This window comes from Suncus etruscus, chromosome 15, assembly GCF_024139225.1.
Source record: "Suncus etruscus isolate mSunEtr1 chromosome 15, mSunEtr1.pri.cur, whole genome shotgun sequence".
Classification (NCBI taxonomy): Eukaryota; Metazoa; Chordata; class Mammalia; order Eulipotyphla; family Soricidae; genus Suncus; species Suncus etruscus.
The window spans coordinates 60,309,376-60,328,947 of record NC_064862.1 but is presented as its reverse complement, the minus strand read 5'-3'; the positions used below and the strand labels follow the sequence as shown (position 1 = coordinate 60,328,947).

At 53.7% G+C, this 19,572-nt stretch overlaps 3 protein-coding genes across 4 annotated transcripts; 2 read left to right on the top strand and 1 right to left on the bottom strand.

Annotated features, from left to right (window-relative positions):
- The first annotated feature begins 648 nt into the window (after positions 1-648).
- On the top strand, positions 649-5,723 carry DOC2A (double C2 domain alpha). The gene is made up of 11 exons (XM_049787813.1): positions 649-708; positions 1,196-1,469; positions 1,687-1,766; positions 1,918-1,992; positions 2,705-2,814; positions 3,984-4,110; positions 4,181-4,240; positions 4,314-4,477; positions 4,579-4,660; positions 4,736-4,832; positions 4,920-5,723. Exons 2-11 carry the CDS (start codon positions 1,205-1,207, stop codon positions 5,063-5,065), a joined length of 1,206 nt encoding a protein of 401 aa, XP_049643770.1. The 5' UTR covers positions 649-708; positions 1,196-1,204; the 3' UTR covers positions 5,066-5,723.
- INO80E (INO80 complex subunit E) lies at positions 5,439-15,671 on the bottom strand. 2 transcript variants are annotated; one of them, XM_049787829.1, is made up of 7 exons: positions 15,517-15,671; positions 15,286-15,356; positions 15,085-15,137; positions 10,304-10,382; positions 10,118-10,226; positions 9,627-9,743; positions 5,439-5,976 (listed from the first exon to the last, which is right to left on the bottom strand). In XM_049787829.1, the coding sequence occupies exons 1-7, from the start codon at positions 15,595-15,597 to the stop codon at positions 5,755-5,757; spliced, it is 732 nt and encodes a 243-aa protein (XP_049643786.1). In that variant the 5' UTR covers positions 15,598-15,671; the 3' UTR covers positions 5,439-5,754. The 2 variants fall into 2 exon arrangements, with proteins under 2 accessions (XP_049643786.1, XP_049643785.1); XM_049787828.1 differs by lacking the exon at positions 9,627-9,743.
- A 278-nt stretch (positions 15,672-15,949) lies between these two features.
- HIRIP3 (HIRA interacting protein 3) lies at positions 15,950-18,663 on the top strand. The gene is made up of 7 exons (XM_049787835.1): positions 15,950-16,148; positions 16,223-16,343; positions 16,484-16,601; positions 16,800-17,788; positions 17,871-18,039; positions 18,117-18,215; positions 18,294-18,663. Exons 1-7 carry the CDS (start codon positions 16,087-16,089, stop codon positions 18,452-18,454), a joined length of 1,719 nt encoding a protein of 572 aa, XP_049643792.1. The 5' UTR covers positions 15,950-16,086; the 3' UTR covers positions 18,455-18,663.
- Positions 18,664-19,572: the final 909 nt, after the last annotated feature.

Here is a 19,572-nt window from a genome sequence, read left to right as displayed (position 1 = left end):
CACGCCTTTGGCCTCAAGGACAGAAGGGGAAAAGCCGTCCGTCCATCCAGGATGCAGGGGACCCTGGCTCTAGAGTCTAGGGAGAGGAGGGTCCCACCCAAGCTGGGCGCCAAGTGAAGGGGGAGGGAGGCGGGGCAGGAAAGTGACAGTCTGGACCCGAGTGGGAATACCCCGGGGGTCCCCTGGGAGTCCGGGGAGACCCAGGCCTGCGTCCCTCAGTCACTGCGGCTCTTTAGGCTCCGCCCCGCAGTTCCGCCCCCGCCACCCCTGCGCGCTCTGCGGGGGACGGGCCTGGGGACGGGGAGACAGGGGGGCGTCGCTATGGCAACCGGCCGGGGGTCGAGCCCCGAGACCCCGGTGCGTGCGTGAACTGGGGCCTGGGTCTCCCTCTCCCCGGGGGCGTTGGGGAGCCCCGGGCGACGCTCCCGACGCGGGGCGCCCGATCGTGCGCGAAGTTGTCGGGACGAGAGTGGCCGCGGGGTCGGGGTCCGCGCGGGGGGCGAGCGTGCGCACGTGGGCCCGAGCGGGGCGCGCGTGCGAGTCCGTGGGCGCCCCATCCCCGCCCCCCGCGCTCCCCGCCTGCCGCCCGCCCGCCCGTCCGCCCGCCCGCGTCCCTCCCGGCTCGCCCGACTCCGCTCCGCTCGCCGCTGTCGCCGCCGCCCGCCGCCCGCCGCCCGCCAGCCTCGCGCACCTGTTGGCGGCACCGAGGCAGGTGCCGGGCCCGGGCGGGCGGGCGGGGTGTCCTGCTCGCGACGCTGCGGGTCCCGGCTCCGGGGATCCGTCTCGGGAGCTGGCATGCAGGACGCGGGTCCTCGCCTGGGGCTGCAGGGCCGGGGGCCGGGGCGGAGGGCCCGACCCTGGAACGGGGGGCCGCGGGAGGGGAGGCCGAGGGGGCCCCGGAGCCACCGGCCCCGGAGGGGGCAGGGACTGGCGCGGATGACAAAGGGGCGGCGAGAGGTAAGTGGGCACACGGCGGGCGCCTTCCTGCTGGGACCACCCGGCCCGCAAGAGCCAGCGGGGACGTGGGGGACCCTGAGGTATCCATGCACTCCGGCGGGCACGGGGTCCTCTCCCGGGAGCCCCGCAAGGCGACTTGCAGCCGGTGCCCCAGACCTGGGCGGCGGCCGCCTGGCCCGGGACCAGCGGTAGGTAGGTGTGATCGGGAGCTCACGCCCGCCCGCTCCCTCCCAGCCAGGACTGCTGCATGAGGGGCCGCCGGGGGGACCGCATGGCCATCAACATCCAGGAGCACATGGCCATCAACGTGTGCCCCGGGCCCATCCGCCCCATCCGCCAGATCTCCGACTACTTCCCCCGCCGGGCGGCAGGGCCCGAAGCCGGTGGCCGGGGCAGCGGGGAGGCCCCTGCGGGGCTGGCGCCCCTGGCCCTGGCCCCCCCTGCAGCCCTGCTCGGAGCCACCACACCTGAGGACGGGGCCGAGGTGGACAGCTATGACTCGGACGACACCAGTGAGTTGGGGCTGGCAGAGCCGGGGTGCCCTGGAGGTTGGGGGGGCTGGCGGGAGGGGCGCTGCGGCCTCAGCCCCAACAGTCAGTATTTCTGCGGAGACGCTCAGCCACCCACACAGCACAGCCCGCGGGGCCCCAGGCGCTGTCCAGACGCACAGAGAGCCTGGGCGCCGGCTTGGGCACCTGTGTGGGCACCGCTCGGCCTTCCCTCCCCCAGCCGCCCTGGGCATGCTGGAGTTCGACCTTCTCTACGACCAGGCCTCCTGCACGCTGCACTGTAGCATCCTCAGAGCCAAGGTGGGAAGCCCCCAGCACCTCACTGGGTTGCTGTTTTCCCTTCCCTCTCCTCCTCCACCCCAATCCTTTCTTCTGGGCTCTCCACGCCCCCAAGGACCCAGCCTTGCAAAGAGGGGGTGCTTACAGCCTCCTCCCATCCGTCGCTCTCTAGGGCCTCAAGCCCATGGATTTCAATGGCCTGGCAGACCCCTATGTCAAGCTGCATCTGCTGCCCGGAGCCTGCAAGGTAACAGCTGTCTCCCCAGTTCTCTGTCTTCTGTTTTCTCCTTCCCTCTTCTTGGAACCCTCAACTCCCTCCTCAGTTTCCCTCTATCTTCTCCACAGACTCCTTCTCAGTTTCTGCTTTATTCTTCTCGGTCTCCTCCTCACTCTTCAGTCCCCTCCCTCTTTTCCTCAGTATTTTCCTCACTCTTCTCAATTCCTCTTTTTTCTGGGGTGGCGGCACACCTGGTGATGCTCAGGGTTTAGTCTGCATTCAGGGATCAATCCTGGCAGGTTTAGAGGGCCACGTGGGGTGCCAGGGTTCTAACACAGACCTGCTTCACGCAAGGCAAAAAGCCAGACTCTCTTCTTCAGCCTCCCCAAGACTCATCAATCTTTTCCTCACAATCCCCTTCTGTGTTCTCCAAGTCTTGCCCTAGTTCCTTCCAGTCTCCCCTTAGTGGGGCTGGAACGATAGCACAATGGGTAGGGTATTTGCCTTGATTGCGGCTGACCCAAGTTCAATCTCTGGCATCCCATATGGCCTCCCTATCCTGCCAAGAGTGATTTCTAAGTGCAGAATCAGGCACCAGAGGTGGCCCAAAAAAACCAACAATCAGTCTCCACTTAGCCCTCTCCTCAATCTCCTCTCAGCTTCCTCAATCTCCTGCACTATCTGGCCCAGCTTGTTTGTGTGTGTCCTGGAGCACCTTTCCAAACACAACCTTCACCCCTAGGCCAACAAGCTGAAAACGAAGACTCAGAGGAACACGCTGAATCCTGTGTGGAATGAGGACCTGACCTACAGCGGGATCACAGATGATGACATCACCCACAAGGTGCTCAGGTGAGGGCACACATCTCCCACCCCCTCCCTGGTCAGCCTATAATAGCTGGAATGGAAACTTGTTTGATTGCTTGTCTTCCTCCTCTTAGGCACAGTCAGATGCTTAAGAAGTCAGTGGCTCCCAGTCCATCCCCTATGGCAGCAGGCCTCTTTCCTAGGCATCTGCTTCTCCAGCCCCACAAGAGCAGCCTGCCCTTTTCAGTGCCTTCCCCTGACAGGTGCCACCTGAGAAAGCACTTCCTGGGTTTCTGCAGCTGACATCTCACCCACTCTCTGAGGCTTTGCCTCCTGAAAGCTTTCTTTGGTTCCCAAGAATTCTTCGGAGAACCCCAACTTAGGTCATGTCGAAGCAGCAGAGCTTTCTGTGTATATTTCCCTGTGTCCCCCCCAATACCACTAAGGAGTAAAGTCAGGGTCAGGAAACCTGGGATCAAGTGACCTTTCCCTTGCTCTTGGCACTCAGAACTCCAGAAGTGCCTGTATTAGGACATGGGCAGGGCTGTGCTTCTCAGGACTCCCTTTGAGGATGCAGTGAACTGGAGGTGGGAAGGTTGCAGGAAGCAGAAAGGATGGCCCCATATTTTGCTGTGAGAATGAGGCGTCCCTAATAGCCTTACTGAATGGAGTGTTTGTTTGTGCAGGGTTGGCCCTGGTCTTGAATTTTCATTTTATTTTGCTGGATCCTCATCTATAAGCAGCTCTGGAAGTGGAATGCACTAACACTTCCATAGCTGGCAACAAAGTACAGGCAGGTTAGGTGACTTGCTCAAGGTCACACAGGTACCTGGCAGTGCTGAGATCTGAATAGCCACACATGATACAACTGCTCAAGAGCTCCAGTGTTCCAGAGGGCAGGCAGGTGACTGCAGCAGGGGATGGAGTGAAAGCACACTTCTCAATCACAGGGCTCAGCGGTCTTCCTGGGTGGGGCACCTTGGTCTGTACCCAGAAAAGGAGGCACGGGGTTGAGGCAAATGGATCCTCAGCTTCCTGGTACCAAATGACCTTCAGTGCATTCTTGGAGAACCCCAAGTGCTGTCAACATTAACATCCTCAGGCACCAACAGCTCAACATTGCTGGAAGGGGCCCTTGGACATTGCTTGGGAGCCCCTTCAAAAATGGGACTTTCACACCTCACGAGGAGGCCCTGACCCTAGTTCCCCACTAGGATCTCTGTCTGTGATGAGGACAAGCTGAGTCACAATGAGTTCATTGGAGAGATCCGTGTACCTCTTCGCCGCCTCAAGCCTTCACAGAAGAAGCATTTTAACATCTGCCTGGAGCGCCAGGTCCCGGTCAGTACAGGAGCCCAGGGGAGGGGCCCACAGAGGTCAGATGTCGGGAGCCTATGTTTTGTACCCTCAGCTGGCATCACCTTCCTCCATGACGGCAGCCCTGAGAGGCATCTCGTGTTATCTAAAGGAGGTGAGGGAGTGCAGAGGGAGCATGGCTGGGCAGGATGTGGCAAGGATGTAGCTGACCAGTGTCTGCCCCGCAGCTGGAACAGGTGGAGCAGGGACCAGGGCTGCTAGAGGAACGGGGACGCATCCTGCTGAGCCTCAATTATAGCACACAGCGCCGAGGGCTGCTGGTGGGCATCCTACGCTGTGCCCACCTGGCTGCCATGGACGTCAATGGCTACTCAGACCCTTATGTCAAGACGTGAGCCTTTGCCCTGCCCCAAGGTCCCCCATTCTCCACAGAGCAGAGCCTTTCCCCGCAACTTTTGGCCCTGATAGTTGCTCTCCCTCCTGCCCTGGCAGATACCTGCGCCCTGATGTGGATAAGAAATCCAAGCACAAGACTTGTGTGAAGAAGAAGACACTAAACCCGGAGTTCAATGAGGTACTGGGCAGGGCCGGGAAAAGTGGGGGTGCATGTGGGGCAGCACCTTTTGACATGAGTTATGGCCTGTCCCAGGAGTTCTTCTATGAGATGGAGCTCTCTGCTCTGGCCACCAAGACGCTGGAAGTCACTGTCTGGGACTATGACATTGGCAAATCCAACGACTTCATCGGTGAGGGAAGAGCCTGAATTGATAGTGCGGGGAGGCAGAGTGGCAGTGAGCTGGGCCCGGATTTTGCTATTTGTGCTTGATTCTCAGGTGGCGTGTCTCTGGGGCCCGGAGCCAGGGGAGAGGCCCGGAAGCACTGGAGCGACTGTCTGCAGCAGCCGGATGTTGCCCTGGAGCATTGGCACACCCTGACCAATGAGCTGCCAGCCGCAGCCGGGGCACTCTCCTCAGCTTGAGGTGGCTACAGGCCCCCAGCACAGGTCCTTGGCCAGGGCCCACCTCTGAGCCCTTCGCACGAGTGTGTTGCACGTTTACACGGGGCACCTGCCCCACCCTGCACTACCTGTCTTATTTTGTGAGAGTCTCCGTGACCGTGGGTCTGTCTTCTTGTGAGGGACTGTGGAGATCTGTATTCACATATGCAAACTTCCTCCTGCCTGACTCGCTATTACGCAAATATGCAAACCTCCCATCTTGTGCCCCCGCTGCTGCTCCTTCCTCCTGCCTCTCCAGGCTGCCCCATCCTCTTCCCCCTGTAGGGAAAGGGATGGATAGGAGGGGTTTGGAGGAGGATAATGTTTCCAGAAAAGCAAAGGACAAACACCAAACTGGAGCCACTCCTTTAATAGAGAATTTCATTAAGAACACCTCGCCCTATACGGCTGCCCTTTACAGGGGTCACCATGAGTTCTGTCTCTCTTGAAGGGGCAGGTGCTCCCGGCCACTCCCTCCAAGAACTGTCCTGATGGGGCCGGGATGAGAGCGCAGGGCCCCTGTCCTTTGGTGAGGGCTACCTCCCGGGGACATCAGTGCATGTTTACGCCTTTTCTGATTGTGTCAGTGGCCGCAGCATGGCAACTGGGCATCAATAAACGAATAAATGTCTCTGCGGAAGCTGGACTTGTGTGCACCGGCAGAGGGGGCCTCACTCCGGGATGTCAATCACCAAGTCATCGTCCCCATCCAGGGCATCATCCCCGCTGCCAGCATCGCTGAACATCTGCCGAGGGACGGAGCTCAGGATCGTGGGAGGGGGCATTTTTGGGGGGGGCAATGGGGCCAGGGCAGCCTCCACCCCAGCTCCAGGTCCCCGGCCTGGGAAAGTCAGCGGGCCTCCCACGGGGCAGTCAGGAGGCCCCACAGCCATCTGCAGTGGGGGAGAAACACAGGGAAGGCTGCTCAGGGAGACTCCAGGGCTTCCGAGGGGCTGGCCTGCCCCTAAAGCCGTGCTGGGAGGATGGGTAGACTCACCCAGAAGCAGCAGATACAGCCCGGCATTCATGCTAGAATTGGGGCCTGCCTACCCCACTTCAGCCCCTTAAGAGTCTCAAGTAACTGGGGGTTCGGGCAGTAATGGAGGGGGGATGAGCGGGTGAGGACTACCTTACAGGATCTCATTGGTAAGGCTGGACTCTGCCTTCACCAGGAAGGCAACTTGGCTGGCTGGGGATAGCACTGGAGCCTGGATGGAGTCCATCGGAAAGCTTTGCTCTCTCTTCTTATTGGGGCTCATGGGTAGGGCATGTCACAAGTCTACATCATCCACCATGAGGCATCTAACTCTCAGCCCAGGTAGGTTGTGGTATTAGCACCTAACGGGACTTCCTGTCTTCAGCCTCTCCTGGATCCAGCTGTTCCATAGCAGCCACAGTGAGCTCTCTACAACACTAATTTCTGTACATCACTGCTTCTTTCTGCCCTAACACATGGGCATGGTCAGGTTACTGCCCCTTCCTCCCAGGGTGGCCTTCTGTAGTCTGTTAAGGGTCCTGCTTAGTCCTGACACTGAGGTTTGCTCAACCCTCCATCATACCCTGGGCAGAGCTCTGTAGACCTCAGGCTTTGACAGGTCACTTCCTCTAATTTTTCTCATTCCACAGAGAAGGAAACCAGCCCTAGAACAAGTCTGAGGGAAGAGGTCTGTGGGTCCCCTGACCCATGAAATCCTGATTAGAGGACACTGGCCTACAGAACCATTACCCTCTCTGCTGCTCCTGGGAGGCAGGGGCACTGGAACGGGTCCACCTCCAAGTGTTTGCCAAGAGTAGGACAAGAGGTGCAGTCCCAAGCAACACTCATGTCCCTGTACCAGGCTCCCATTGGCACACTGGGCAGACACTGTGTGACCGGAAAGGGTAGCGCCAAGGGCTTTCCTACTCCTCTGGCCACCATCGCTCTGCTTCACCTTTGTCTCTAGGTCCTCCCCTGGTCTGGACTTGCTCAATGCACTCTATCTGCAGCTCACTAGGGACCAAGCACCAGGTTTTCTTTCCTTATCTTACTTTACTTTTTCTCGGGGAAGGGTTTGGTCTCACTGGGGTCCAAAAATAAACACTCAGAGTTTACTCCTAGCTCTGTACTCAAGGGCCACATTATGGAATACGAAGATCATATAGGGTCAGCTGCATGCAAGGCTAGCACCTTACCCTATACTACCATTCTAGGTCCTCTTAACTCACATTACTTTCAGTGACTCCACTGAAGAGAAGCTAAGGCTAAATGACAAGCACAGATCACGTGAAGAGAACATGAAAGCTGGATTCAAACCTGGGAACTCTGGGTCTGACTGTGTATTACCTGCCTCAGTCTTCACAGCTTCCCTCCACTGCTGAGATCTGCTCCTCTGGTCCTTTCAGCCACACACTCCAGAGACTTGTGACCCCCACCTCCTCATAGCACTGTCCTAATGCTGGGCCGCACAGGGTTCCTTCCTTTTTTATAATGCTACTCTCTCGCTCCAGCACAAACAACATTTCAGCCATATTTCTTTCTTTCTTTCTACTGTGTCCTCAGCTAGGAAATCTCACCTACTTTGGGCTCAGATGAAGGTGAAAGTTTCTTTCAGGCCTTCATGACCAATTCCCTTTCTCACGAGTAGCAATAATTTAATGCCTCATTCAGCCAACATGTTCTCTCCTGTATACCTGATCTCTATTTCTTAATATCTCTGTATTGTAGGATATAGTCCAAGTAGGAATTCTAAAATTGCATTCCTGAACCACACCTCTGTCCATGTGTGCCAGGCTACACTTACCATTATTCCACCCAACAGGCCAAAAGCAAAACCTCTGCTCAGTACAGCAAGGGCAGCTGGCAGGACTGGGCCTCCTGAAGCTTCGAAATCCACACTTCTAAAACAACAAACTTCTGACTCCAGATTGATGGCACTGTCAAGGCTGGTTTCTCTCCCAGAAACACTGAGTGAGCCCTCTCTGGGCCTCAGCTCTCCTAGACCACTGCAGACCACTACTTCCTCCTATTCCCATTCATACTGACTGTGGCTGCCTCCAGCACATATTCCAAGCAGGCAGTCTGGCGCTCAGGTTTACAGCAGCCTGTGATTTCAGTTTCTCTGACCCCTTTCCTCCCAAACCTGAGTTTACAAAGTCCACTTCATCAGCTGCTCAGGATCCCTGGAGTCACCCTCCACTTCATTCTCACCGTCTTCCTGGGGCTCGTTATTCTAAACAGACCAATAGCCCACTGCTCACCCTCTCTACTGGGCTACTGCAGTAGCTTCCTCTCTGGTCTCAACTTTCATTCTGATGCCCCTTCTATACCCCAGAGGCCAACTATCTTGTTCACAAGTAAATTAGACTAGAACTGTCTAGAACTGTCCTTTTTCTTTTTTTTTGAACTGTCCTTTTTCTAACCTTCTCCCCAATGCCCAATCATTCAGTAAAGCCCAAGCCTTTACAATACCACAAACATCGTCTTGCCCCTCACTTTCTCTTAGCACATGGGACTTCCTTCCTGCTCTTTGAACAAGCAGAACACATGCCCCCCTCAGAGCCTGCCTATGTTGTCCTGAGAGCTACATGGTTGGATCTCAGTTGCAACATCCAGCAACATCCCAAAGCACCCAAACCTAAAAGCCACTGTCCTTACACTGGTGCTTTCTGTCTCTCCATGCTGCCACTTTCCAGCTGTGGCACCCATTTCTCCTGTCTAATCTATGCCTCATTGAGACCATGTGCGCTCCCTTATAGCCGGGCTTTTGTTTATTGCTGACACAGTTGCACGGGGATGGTGCTTGGCTTGGCACTTAGAAGTCAAAAAACCTGCCCTGAGGATTCTGGTGCCCCAAGCACTTGTTGTACAGGCACATTATGAGACAGTGCTCAAATGGTTTTAATCTGTTTTCTTCCTTGGGGGGGGGGGGGCTACACCTGGTGGTAGTCAGCAATCATACCAGGAAGGGTTTGGGGGACCCTATGTGGTGTTGGGTTAGCTACATGTAAGGCAAGCAACTATACTATCTCTGGCGCTTGAGTGGTTTTGAGTGGTGAAGCTTTGTTAACTCAAGAACTCACTCATTACCTGGCACCACCTTGACATGAACTGTGCAAACTAAATCTGGCCCCAGCTGCACTACAGTGGCATAAAGTGTCTTCATTTAACAACCCCCCCTCCCCTGCCACTCCTCAGCTGGTTCTGCCTTCGATCTTCTTCTACAGTAAGCCCAAGTCAGGGGCGGGAGCGCTAGTGCAGCGGTAGGGCGTTTGCCTTGCACACAGCTGACCTAGGACAGACCTCGGTTCAATCCCCTGGTGTCTCATAAGGTCCTCCGAGCCAGGAGCGATTTCTGAGTGCATAGCCAGGAGTAAGCCCTGAGTGTCACTGGGTGTGGCCCAAAAAGTGCCAAAAAAAAAAAAAAAAAAAAAAAAAAAAAAAAAAGCAAGCCTAAGTCAGGCCTTTTCTGAATCCAGCCCTGGTCTGAACCCCAGCCCCTCAAGCCTCCCTCAGACAGCTGTCCTGCCATTCTGGCCCCTCCCTATTGCCCCCAAATCAGGGTACCTTGAGTTTCCGGGGTAGGCGGGGCCGTTTCTCCCGCTTGGGCCTCAGGGGGCTGGGCTCGGGCAGCTGCAGGGCCAGGTAGTCAGAGGGGAATGGGGGGTAGGAGGGGGAAGCCAGCTGCAGGCAGGAGTGGGGATGGAGATGGGAATGGAGTGGGTTGGGTGGGGGTGAAGGGAAGAAATGCAAACAGAAGAATGGAGAAACAAGAGATGGTGATGAGTGTGGCTCCTGAGAGCGTAAGGGAGCAGGGGGAACAGCAGCAGGACTTTGTCCTGGGGTCTGCTCTCCTCAGATATGTCTTCTGTCCCCCACGATGAGAGAAAAGGGCAGGCCCCACATATCCCCCATCAAGGGGCCTTGCTAGCCACACTTGAGCAGATGTCCCCAGAGTTAGGCCAGTCTTACCCTGAGGTCTAGACCCTCTGCCCAAGTAATGCCCACCTTTCCCCAGATATTTTAGTCACCGTTTATCGCCCATGACCCCAACTCACCGAGCTCAGGTATGGGGAGGGGGTCCCGGAGGCCTGAAGGGGAAACCCTGTTGAAGGAGGCAGGGAGAGGCTGGGGGAGGAGCCCCCCCCCAGTGGAGGGCTTCTCTTCCTGGAGAAAGGACAGGGGAAGGGTCAGTAGCAACTAGGAAGTTCAGATGCCCCACCCCCTAAACCACAGCTTCTCACCTCTTGGGGGCTGGTGTGTCCGACAACTTGGGTGTCCCCTCTGTCTCGCTGTTATCTGACGATGCAGTGGCATCTGAGTCTGTGAGGGGAGGGCTGGTCAGTGTGTGAGGGGCAAGCGTTAGTCCCCACAGACCTCAGATGAGGAAATTTCCACTCCACAGACAAGACTCTAGAGGAATCTGATTTAGTCCTTCATGGTCTCCTGCTTGGACTCCTCTCTAAGACATGTCAAGCACTTGCTCTGTTGCCAGGCTCTGAATGGGCACTTTACTCCTCATTCTTGTCCTCATAACCATCCCAGAGGAAGAGACATCACTTCTATTTTCTAGATAATGGCACTTGAATCTAGGTCCCCCACTTCTTAACCCATTGATTCCAACATTTTCTATTTTCAATCACACTAGGACTATGTGGTCCTGGGGATCACACCTGGCCTCTTACAAGCAGAGCCCTGAGTTATCTATCTCCCTGGTCCTATGCTACTCTTTTTTTTTTTTTTTTGTTTTTGGGCCACACCCTGTAACGCTCAGGGGTTACTCCTGGCTATGTGCTCAGAAGTTGCTCCTGGCTTGGGGGACCATATGGGACACAGGGGGATCGAACCGCGGTCCGTCCAAGGCTAGCGCAGGCAAGGCAGGCACCTTACCTTCAGCGCCACCGCCCGGCCCCCTATGCTACTCTCTACTCATCTCTCAGCTGTCTTCAGTGCCTGCCTGGTTTACTCCCGTCTAGAGTATCTTTTCTTGGTTTTGGGCCTACATCCAGAGGTGTTCAGTCACTTCTGCTGGGATCGAACCCAGATCGACCACGTGCAAGGCAAATGCCTACCTGCTGTAGTATCTCTCCTCAAACCTGCCTTATACTGTCTCCATTCCAATTGCTAAGAGTAGGCCAGCCATCACTAAGGCAAAAACAATAAGTATTCTTTTTTTTTTTTTTTTGGTTTTTGGGCCACACCCGGTAATGCTCAGGGGTTACTCTTGGCTATGTGCTCAGAAGTTGCTCCTGGCTTGGGGGACCATATGGGACACCGGGGGATCGAACCGCGGTCCGTCCTAGGCTAGCGCAGGCAAGGCAGGCACCTTACCTTTAGCGCCACTGCCCGGGCCAACAATAAGTATTCTTATCTCTTCTGGCACCACTGTCCAACCCCTGAATGCCTCCAAATGTAAATCTGGTCACATGCTAGCTACTGATGTTATCCACCACCAGTATTCAAAGCACTTCTGAGTCTGGCCTGAATCTACCTTTCTGGTCTCACAACCAAATTGTCCCCTTTGTATCAGTACTCTTCAACCACTGGTCAGCAGGTGCCAAAAGGTTGAACACTGCTTTACATCACAAAGATTCTTTTTTTTTGGTTTTTGGGTCACACCTGGCAGCGCTCAGGGGTTACTCCTGGCTCTATGTTCAGAAATCGCTCCTGGCAGGCTCAGGGGACCATATGGGATGCCGGGATTCGAACCACCGACCTTCTGCATGCAAGGCAAACGCCTTACCTCTGGCCCCTCTTTTTTTTTTTTTTTTTTTTATTGGTCACACCTGGCAGTACTCAGGGCTTACTCCGGAATAAGTACTCAGTGATCACTTCTGGTGGGCTGGAGGGACTATATGGGGTGTTTAGGATCAAACATGGGTTAGCAGCAAATGGCTTACAGCTGTACTAGTGCTTCAACCTCCAAAACTACCCGTTTTCTTTTCTTTGGTTTTCTGGGTCATACCCAGTGCTGCTCAGGGATCATTCCTAGTGGGGGTTTAGGGGACCTTATGGGGGTACCAAGGATCAAACATGGGCTGGCACCATACAAGGCCAATTATCCTACCTGCTGCTCTATGACTAGAGTTCCTACAATAATTATATTAAAATTTCTTCCCTCTGACCACTATGACAATGATTGTTGGAAATGACCACTCAAGACAAGAACTGAGTGCTGACAGGAGATAAAGTAATATGCAAGATACTCCTTCAGTAACATTATTGCAAATTAGTGTCTAAAAGAATAAAAAGGAGGGGGGAGAAGGGGAGATGGGAGGGAGGGTAGGAGAGAGGGAGAGAGAGGGAGATAAAGAGAGGGAGAGAGAGAGGGAAGGGGAGAGAAGAATAATGTCTGACAGGCAGGAGAGAGGGCAGGAGGGAAATAGAGATATTGGTAGCGGAAAATGTGAAGGGATGAGTTGGACAATGACTAAAACTCAAGTTAGGGGCCAGAGTGGTGGAGCAAGCAGTCTGCCATGCCGGTGCTAGCCTAGGACGGACCGCAGTTTGATCCCCCGGCATCCCATAGAGTCCCCCAAGCCAGGAGCGATTTCTGAGAGCATAGCCAGAAATAACCCCTGAGCATCACTGGGTGTGGCCCAAAAACAAAACTCTACAGTCTATCTCATGGTGATTAAATACTTTTTATTTGTTTTTTGAGCCACACTGTTGACACTAAGGGGTTACTCCTGGCTGTGGGCTCAGAAATCACTCTTGCTTGGGGGACCATATGGGATGCTGGGGGATTGAACCGCGGTCTGTCCTAGGCTAGCGCTTGCAGGCAGATGCCTTACCTCTAGCGCCATTGCTCCTGTTCTAAATTAAATATTTTTATTTAATAAAATTCTTGCATCTACTTAAAAAGCTCATTATCTACTTAATAGCCACTACTGATAATAAATGCTATCTCCAATTTCTCTGCTTAGATTTAAGCAGGGTCACTTTTCTGAAGAATTTCCCAGAATCGTTCAGGTCCAATAAGGTGCTTTATTTCTCACCTGTTCTTCTGTCATAAAAATGTGTCACCTATGTGGTGACAACTCACTCAGGTTCTTATGCCTCCTCTTCTAGTCCTTTTTTTTGTTTTTGTTTTTGTTTTTTTGGGGGCATACCCAGTGACACTCAGGGGTTACTTCCGCTATGGGCTCAGAAATCGCTCCTGGCTTGGGGGACTATATCGAACACTGGGGATTGAACTGAGGTCTGTCCTAGATCAGCTGCATGCAAGGCAAACGCCATACTGCTGAGCTATCGCTCTAGCCCCTCTAAAGTCTTCTTCTTTTATTTTGTGTGTGTTTTTAAGGGCCACATCCAGCAGCGCTCAAGGGTTGCTCCTGGCAGGCACAGGGGACCATATGGGATGCCGGGATTCGATCCACCCTTTCTGCATGAAAGGCAAAAGCCTTACTTCCATGCTATCTCTCTGGCCCCATCTAAAGTCTTCTTAAAGTAGAAATTAGGGGCCGGAGAAACAGCATGGAGGTAAGGTGTTTGCCTTGCATGCAGAAGGTCAGTGGTTTGAATCCTGGCATCCCATATGGTCCCCTGTGCCTGCCAGGGGTGATTTCTGAGCATAGAGCCAGGAGTAACCCCTGAGCGCTGCCAGGTGTGACCCAAAAACAAATGAACAAAAATAATAAAGTAGAAATTAATTGGAAGACCAACTGGAAGGATGAGGAAGGCCATAAAAATAGATGTCATGTGTTTTGTTATAACAGGCTTGAGCTGACTCCTATCTACCTCTCTGACTTCATTATCATCATGCTGTAATATGCAAATGAATGGCTATCATGTTTTAACAAATTTACAAAAACAAGAAGTCTGGCCCCATGTTGTACATTGACAATTGTCAACAGAAAACACTGTCCTGTGTTCTTTAGTCCTCTCCTTAATACTGTCTGGACTCACCTCTGGTGTTCCCTCAGCCTTCCCAAATATCTTCAGGAGACTGGCTGCTTTCTCACCTAGTCTTCAGCACAAACATTACTTTCTGGAAAAGGCCTTTCATGAATTTCATGAGCATCCTATTGAGCTACTGCCTTCTATCTGCTTTTGTATGGTCTGCAAACTAAGAATGTTTTTCTACACTTTTTAATGAGTGGGTGGGGTATCTAATTCTAGTGAAAGTTACATAAAATTCAAGTTTCCGTGACCAAAAAGCTTTATTAAACCATGTCCACACTCATTTATTAACAATGTCTATAACTGCTTTGTACAATAACAGCTGAGGTGTCAGTTAGGAAAAGAATTTACGACTTGTAAAATCTAACGTATTTTGCTTTGTTTTTTGGCAATGCTCAGCGCTTACTTCTGGCTCTGCACTACTCCTGCCATATTCAGGGAGGACCATATGGGGTTGTCAGGGATCAAACATGCATCAACAGCATGCAAGGTAAGCGCCTTACAATTGTACTGTCTCTCTAGTCATACAAAGGCTAAAATATTTATTTGACTCTTCCTGGCTATGAGCTCAGAAATCGCTCCTGACTTGAGTGATATGGACACCGGGGATCAAACAGAGGTCCGGCCTAGGTCAGCTGCGTGCAAGGCAAACGCCTTGCAGACCGATATTAACTCCTGCTATGCCAACAATATTGAACACTGATTTACTCCTCATGTCTTTATAGCTAGATTTCTAGATTATTTCTTTGCATACTTATCACCTCCAACTAGAAGACAAATTCGAAAAGGCTGCCAATTCGGTTCCCCTATGCAAAAGACAGTGCCTGGAAAACAGTAGCTGCTCAGTAGCTCCCAGCAGTAGCTGCTGGGAGAATAACTTGTAGAGGTCCCCCAGCACTGCAGGATTATTCCCGAGTGCAGAGCCAGGAGCAACCCCAGAGAACCACCAGGTGTGGCTCGAAAGCAAAAAAAAAAAAAAAGGAATTAAAAACAAAACCAAACCAAAACACACACACATACACACACAAAACACTTTCAGCTGCCAGAGGCTATAAGGAGGGGCCCCGGGAAGCTGCAGAAGAGCCAGGAGTCATATCCACCAAGTTTTCATGACTTTGCTCACCAGAAGAGTCTTCATCCACGTTCTCGTATTGCAGAAGTCGATCCAAGAGGAAGCTGCAGGAGGGCACAGGAAAAGCAGTGGCTTTATTCCCACCGGTGCCCTAGAAACGGCCTCTGGGCAGGCCCCAGGTACTTGGGCGGGGGGAGCCAGACCCCCAATATCCTCATCACCCTCTGGGGCCTCCCTCCAGTCCAGTCTCACCTCTTGTCCCGGGACACCTTCAGCAATTTCCTCTGGGCCTTCCTGAGTTCCTCCTGGAAGCACTCGTGTTCCTGTAAAGCGGGCAAATGAGCAACGAGCTCAAAGGCCGTCGGGAAAAGAACCGGGGGTCCCCAGGGGGACGTCACCCCTACTCCCTTCACACGTGGGTAAACTGAGGTCCTGCAGGTACAGCCTCATCATCCCTCCCGCCCTCACGAGCCAGGCACTCACATAGATGAGGAACTTGAGCTTCCGCTTCAGGTTCCGGTATTTCTTCTTGTAGTCCACTTCGCCGTCCGCCGGCCCGTTCATGACCCGCCGAGGGAGCGCGAGTCCCGAGACCAGCCGAGAATTCCGCTAGCTAGCCCATCCGGCGCCGGTGGGCCTCTCACGGCTCCACTTCCGGGCCGCACTCGTTGCAACTACGATTCCCGGCGTGCCCCGCGCGCTAGTGCGTCATCACTCTTGGACCGCAATACCGGAAACAGAACGCCGTTTCCAGGGGCGACGGCGCAGCGCGTGGGCGCGACGCGATGACGGAAGCTGGGCAGCGCGCCGCTTCTAAGCGTGCCTAGTGATTGCCTAGAGATTTGCAGCCGCATTTTTTTTTTTGCCCGTCAACTTCCCAGAGAAAATGTGTTGCCTGCCTGGCTCAATTTTTGGTCCGGGCTGTCCGTGACTGATAATCAGCGGGGTCTATTTTTTCCCCTCTCACAGCGCCTGCGCACACTCTAGCCAACGCACTTGACGGAGGCCGAGACGTTAAAAAGGCGCGAACCGGCCTGTCGTAGGCGGGGCAAAATGGCGCGTAAGGAGATGCTGGAGTTCACCCGGAGCCTCTTCCGAGGCCGCCCGGACTTGAGGTGCACCGGGGTAGTTGGGGTTGGACTGGGACGGAATGTTGTGGGCCTGGGCCTTAACCTTCCTGTCTCCGCAGCACGCTCACGCAGTCCATCGTGCGGCAGAGGTTTCTGGCTCACGCGGGCCGCGACCACTTGGAACCCCGGGAGAAGGTGGCGCTGAAGCGGCTGGTGGAGGAGGAGCTGTTGAGGATGCAGGTAGGCGCGGGGCGGGCCTTGTCGCTTCGGGGCGGGGCCTCGCGCAGGTTGCATGCGCATGCATGTTGCAACCATGCAACCTGCGCGAGGCCCCGCCCCCGAAGCGAGGTGCACGTTTTACTAACTCAATACCCTCGCAGGAGGAGGACGCAAATGCCAAGGAGAAGCTAGTCCTGGCCAAGAAAGTGAAGAGGCCTCCCAGTCCTTGCAGTGATCAAGAGCACAAGCGGTGCCGGTTCAATTCTGATTCTGACTCGGGTGAGTGCCTCCCGCATGATTGGTTTATCCAAAACGTTATGTGTTTCAGACGAGTTAATGAGTTAGGAATGGAGTGGGGCATTTTTAATCCATGTTTCCCGCCCGGTTCTCCCATCTTGTAAGCAGGATTTTAGGTAACAATGGAAGGAAAGGGTCGGGAAGAACATGCTTCAACTTTCTCTTCTCTCCACATTCTAGAATCTATCTCTGGGGCCTCCAGTCCAGATTCTTCAGACCCCTTAGTAAAGAACAGACTGGCCACAAAAATAAGTGCTACCAAGGAACGTCCAAGGAGGACCTCAAAGAAAGCAGTTGAGAGCAGCGATGAGGAGGAACAGCAGGAGGACTCGATAGTGAAGTCTGGTTCAGAGGAAGATGGGCAGGAGAGCAGTGAGGAGGAGGGATCTAGTAGAACAAGTAAGGTTGAGAAGGCAGAGAGCAGTGAGGAAGAGCAAGCAGAGGGGAAGGAAGATGAGGAAGGAGAGAGAGAACCCAAAGGCAGGGCTAGGAAACAACCTGGGATGAATAACAAGAGGACTGTAGGCAAAACCTCTGCCAGCAGGAAGCAGGCCAGGGATGTGAGTGAGGACAGTGGGGAGGAAGAACCTATCCAGAGGGTGGAAAAGAAAATGGGGAGAGAAACAGGCGCTAAGAGCCACCAGGAAAGTGAAAATGAGAGTGAGGAAGAAAGAGAGAACCTAGTTGAGGAAAGAAAGAGAGAGGACGATGACTGGAAATCCAGACCCCAGAGCAACGAAAGGAAGAGCTCAGCTTGTGGGAAGAAGAACCAGGAACAGAAAAGCAGGGCGGCAAGACTTCTGGGTGACAAGGACAGAGAAGAACAGAAGGAAAAGGCAGATTCGGGCCATGAGGCTAACAGCAGCGGAGAAGAGGAGCCCTCCTTACAGAGGAAGAGAAAGAACAGGCAGAGTGGAAGCAGTGAGGAAGATGAGGAAGACAGCTTGCAGATGGCAAAATCAGCTAAGGGCACTTTTAAGTCGGCCCAAGGGGGCAGACACAATGGGGAGGAGAGTGACTCGGAGAGGGAGCTGAGTGACAGCGAGGCAGAGGGGAGCCCAAAGGGGGAAAGGAAGAATCGCTCCTCCAAGAAGAGCTCCAAGAAAGGCAGGACTCGGAGTTCTTCTTTGTCATCTTCTGATGGCAGTCCAGAACCCAAAGGCAGGAAGGTGAGGTGGAAAATACTTTGGGTCCCCATTGGGGGAGAGAAGACCCGAGGCTTAGCCTGGCCACTGCTTTTTTTTTTACCAGGCTGGCTCTGGTCGCCGTGGGGAAGATCACCCAGCTGTGATGAGGCTAAAGCGCTACATCAGGGCCTGTGGTGCCCGTCGCAACTATAAGAAGCTGCTAGGGTCCTGCCACTCGCATAAGGAGCGCCTGAGTGTCCTCCGGGCAGAGCTGGAAGCTCTGGGCATGAAGGGTGAGGTCAGGTGTACCCTGAGTGCTGCTTGAGAGGGAGGTTGATGGAGTTGGAGAATCATGAGTCTCTTCTCACAGGTAACCCCTCCCTAGAGAAGTGTCGGGCACTGAAGGAACAACGGGAGGAGGCAGCTGAGGTGGCCTCTTTGGACGTCACCAACATTATCAACTGTTCAGGTAAGGGACACTTTATTACCCCAGGAGTAGATGGGGCTTAGAGTCCTCCAGCTGACTTTCCCACTTTTTGTTTTACAGGTAGGCCCCGCAGACGCACGGCCTGGAATCCTTCAGTTGCAGCTCCCCCAGGTGAGCTGTACCGTAGGGCACTGGACTCAGAGGAAGAGCGGCCCCACCCTCCACCCCCAGACTGGTCACACTTGCGAGGCATCATCAGCAGTGATGGCGAGAGTAACTGAGCTTCCTCACACCCACTTTCCTCTTGTAGAAAGTGTACATGCACCCCTCTCCCCATCTCTGTGCCTGCGCAGAACAAATGGTGCTTTCTTCAGAGAAGACTCGAAGCCCCCAGGGATACAAGGATCCAACTTTTTAGCTTATTTCTGTTTTAGGTGTTTACTGGAGTTTAAGACTCAAATAAATGAGTATTTGAATCATCTCATCTAAACTGGCTCCCCATTCTAACCTCCTTTGGGTCAGGAAGCTGAGAAATAGCCCTTCCTTGGTAGGATTTCCTTTAATTTCTCCATTCTTCAATGTAGTCTGCTACCAGACTTTAAACAGAATGAATGACTGCCTTCTTCCAACCTGTCCACCGGGTCCCCCGGAACTCTTTTTTGGGAGACAGAGGGAAGGGTGGGGCCATACCCAGCAATGCTCAGGGCTTACACATGGCTTTGCACTCTGGAATCACTCCTGGTGGTGCTTGGGAGACCATATGGAGTGCTGGGGAATCAAATGGGCTGGCCACATGCAAAGCAAGCATAGTTGCTGTACTGGTTGTACTCTATTCCTACCCTTGCTTTTAGCTGTGTAGCTGAGATTGATGGGTTCATGTTTAGGAGGTATAACAGAACCTACAAAATGTAAAGCACAGGCCAGGGTGATGCTTATGTGCTGGGCACGGGGTTTAAGTCTCAGAACTGAAAACCACCTGGTTCTGGTCCTGGAGGCCCCAGCATTGCTGAGCTAAGCAAAACATTGCCAGGACTGAAGCACTGAACTACGTATTGCCAAATGGCTCCCAAAACACATCTTGCCCCCACACAAACATGAAGTACAAAATCATGTAATTTGGGGGATAATTGCTATTACTTCCTCTTCTGGAAATGTTTCTTATATACACTAGCCAGCTCTTCCAGACTCAAAAGGGGAATTGACTGATCAGGGCACTGGAAACCTGTGGCTACACATCATGAAATCACATCACTTTAGGTCTTAGTCAGAATTCTTTTTTTATTATTATTTTGTTTTGGGGCCAATCCGAGCTGTGCAGGGCTTATTCTTGGCTCTGCACTCAGTGATCATTCTTGGTGGTGCTCTGGGGACCATAATGTAGTGCCAAGGATCAAATCCA

What these genes read in the sequence shown, in the direction of transcription:
- HIRIP3 (XM_049787835.1), top strand. Translation starts at nt 16,087, where the DNA reads ATGGCGCGTAAGGAGATGCTGGAGTTCACCCGGAGCCTCTTCCGAGGC. An exon ending in AGGAGCTGTTGAGGATGCAG is followed by an intron (nt 16,344 to 16,483) that starts GTAGGCGCGGGG and finishes ATACCCTCGCAG; the next exon opens with GAGGAGGACGCAAATGCCAA. An exon ending in CAGAACCCAAAGGCAGGAAG is followed by an intron (nt 17,789 to 17,870) that starts GTGAGGTGGAAA and finishes TTTTTTTACCAG; the next exon opens with GCTGGCTCTGGTCGCCGTGG.
- DOC2A (XM_049787813.1), top strand. Translation starts at nt 1,205, where the DNA reads ATGAGGGGCCGCCGGGGGGACCGCATGGCCATCAACATCCAGGAGCAC. An exon ending in TGCTGCCCGGAGCCTGCAAG is followed by an intron (nt 1,993 to 2,704) that starts GTAACAGCTGTC and finishes CTTCACCCCTAG; the next exon opens with GCCAACAAGCTGAAAACGAA. An exon ending in TCTCGTGTTATCTAAAGGAG is followed by an intron (nt 4,241 to 4,313) that starts GTGAGGGAGTGC and finishes TCTGCCCCGCAG; the next exon opens with CTGGAACAGGTGGAGCAGGG.
- INO80E (XM_049787829.1), bottom strand. Translation starts at nt 15,597, where the DNA reads ATGAACGGGCCGGCGGACGGCGAAGTGGACTACAAGAAGAAATACCGG. An exon ending in GACACACCAGCCCCCAAGAG is followed by an intron (nt 10,227 to 10,303) that starts GTGAGAAGCTGT and finishes TCCTTTCTCCAG; the next exon opens with GAAGAGAAGCCCTCCACTGG. An exon ending in GCCTACCCCGGAAACTCAAG is followed by an intron (nt 5,977 to 9,626) that starts GTACCCTGATTT and finishes CCCCCACTGCAG; the next exon opens with ATGGCTGTGGGGCCTCCTGA.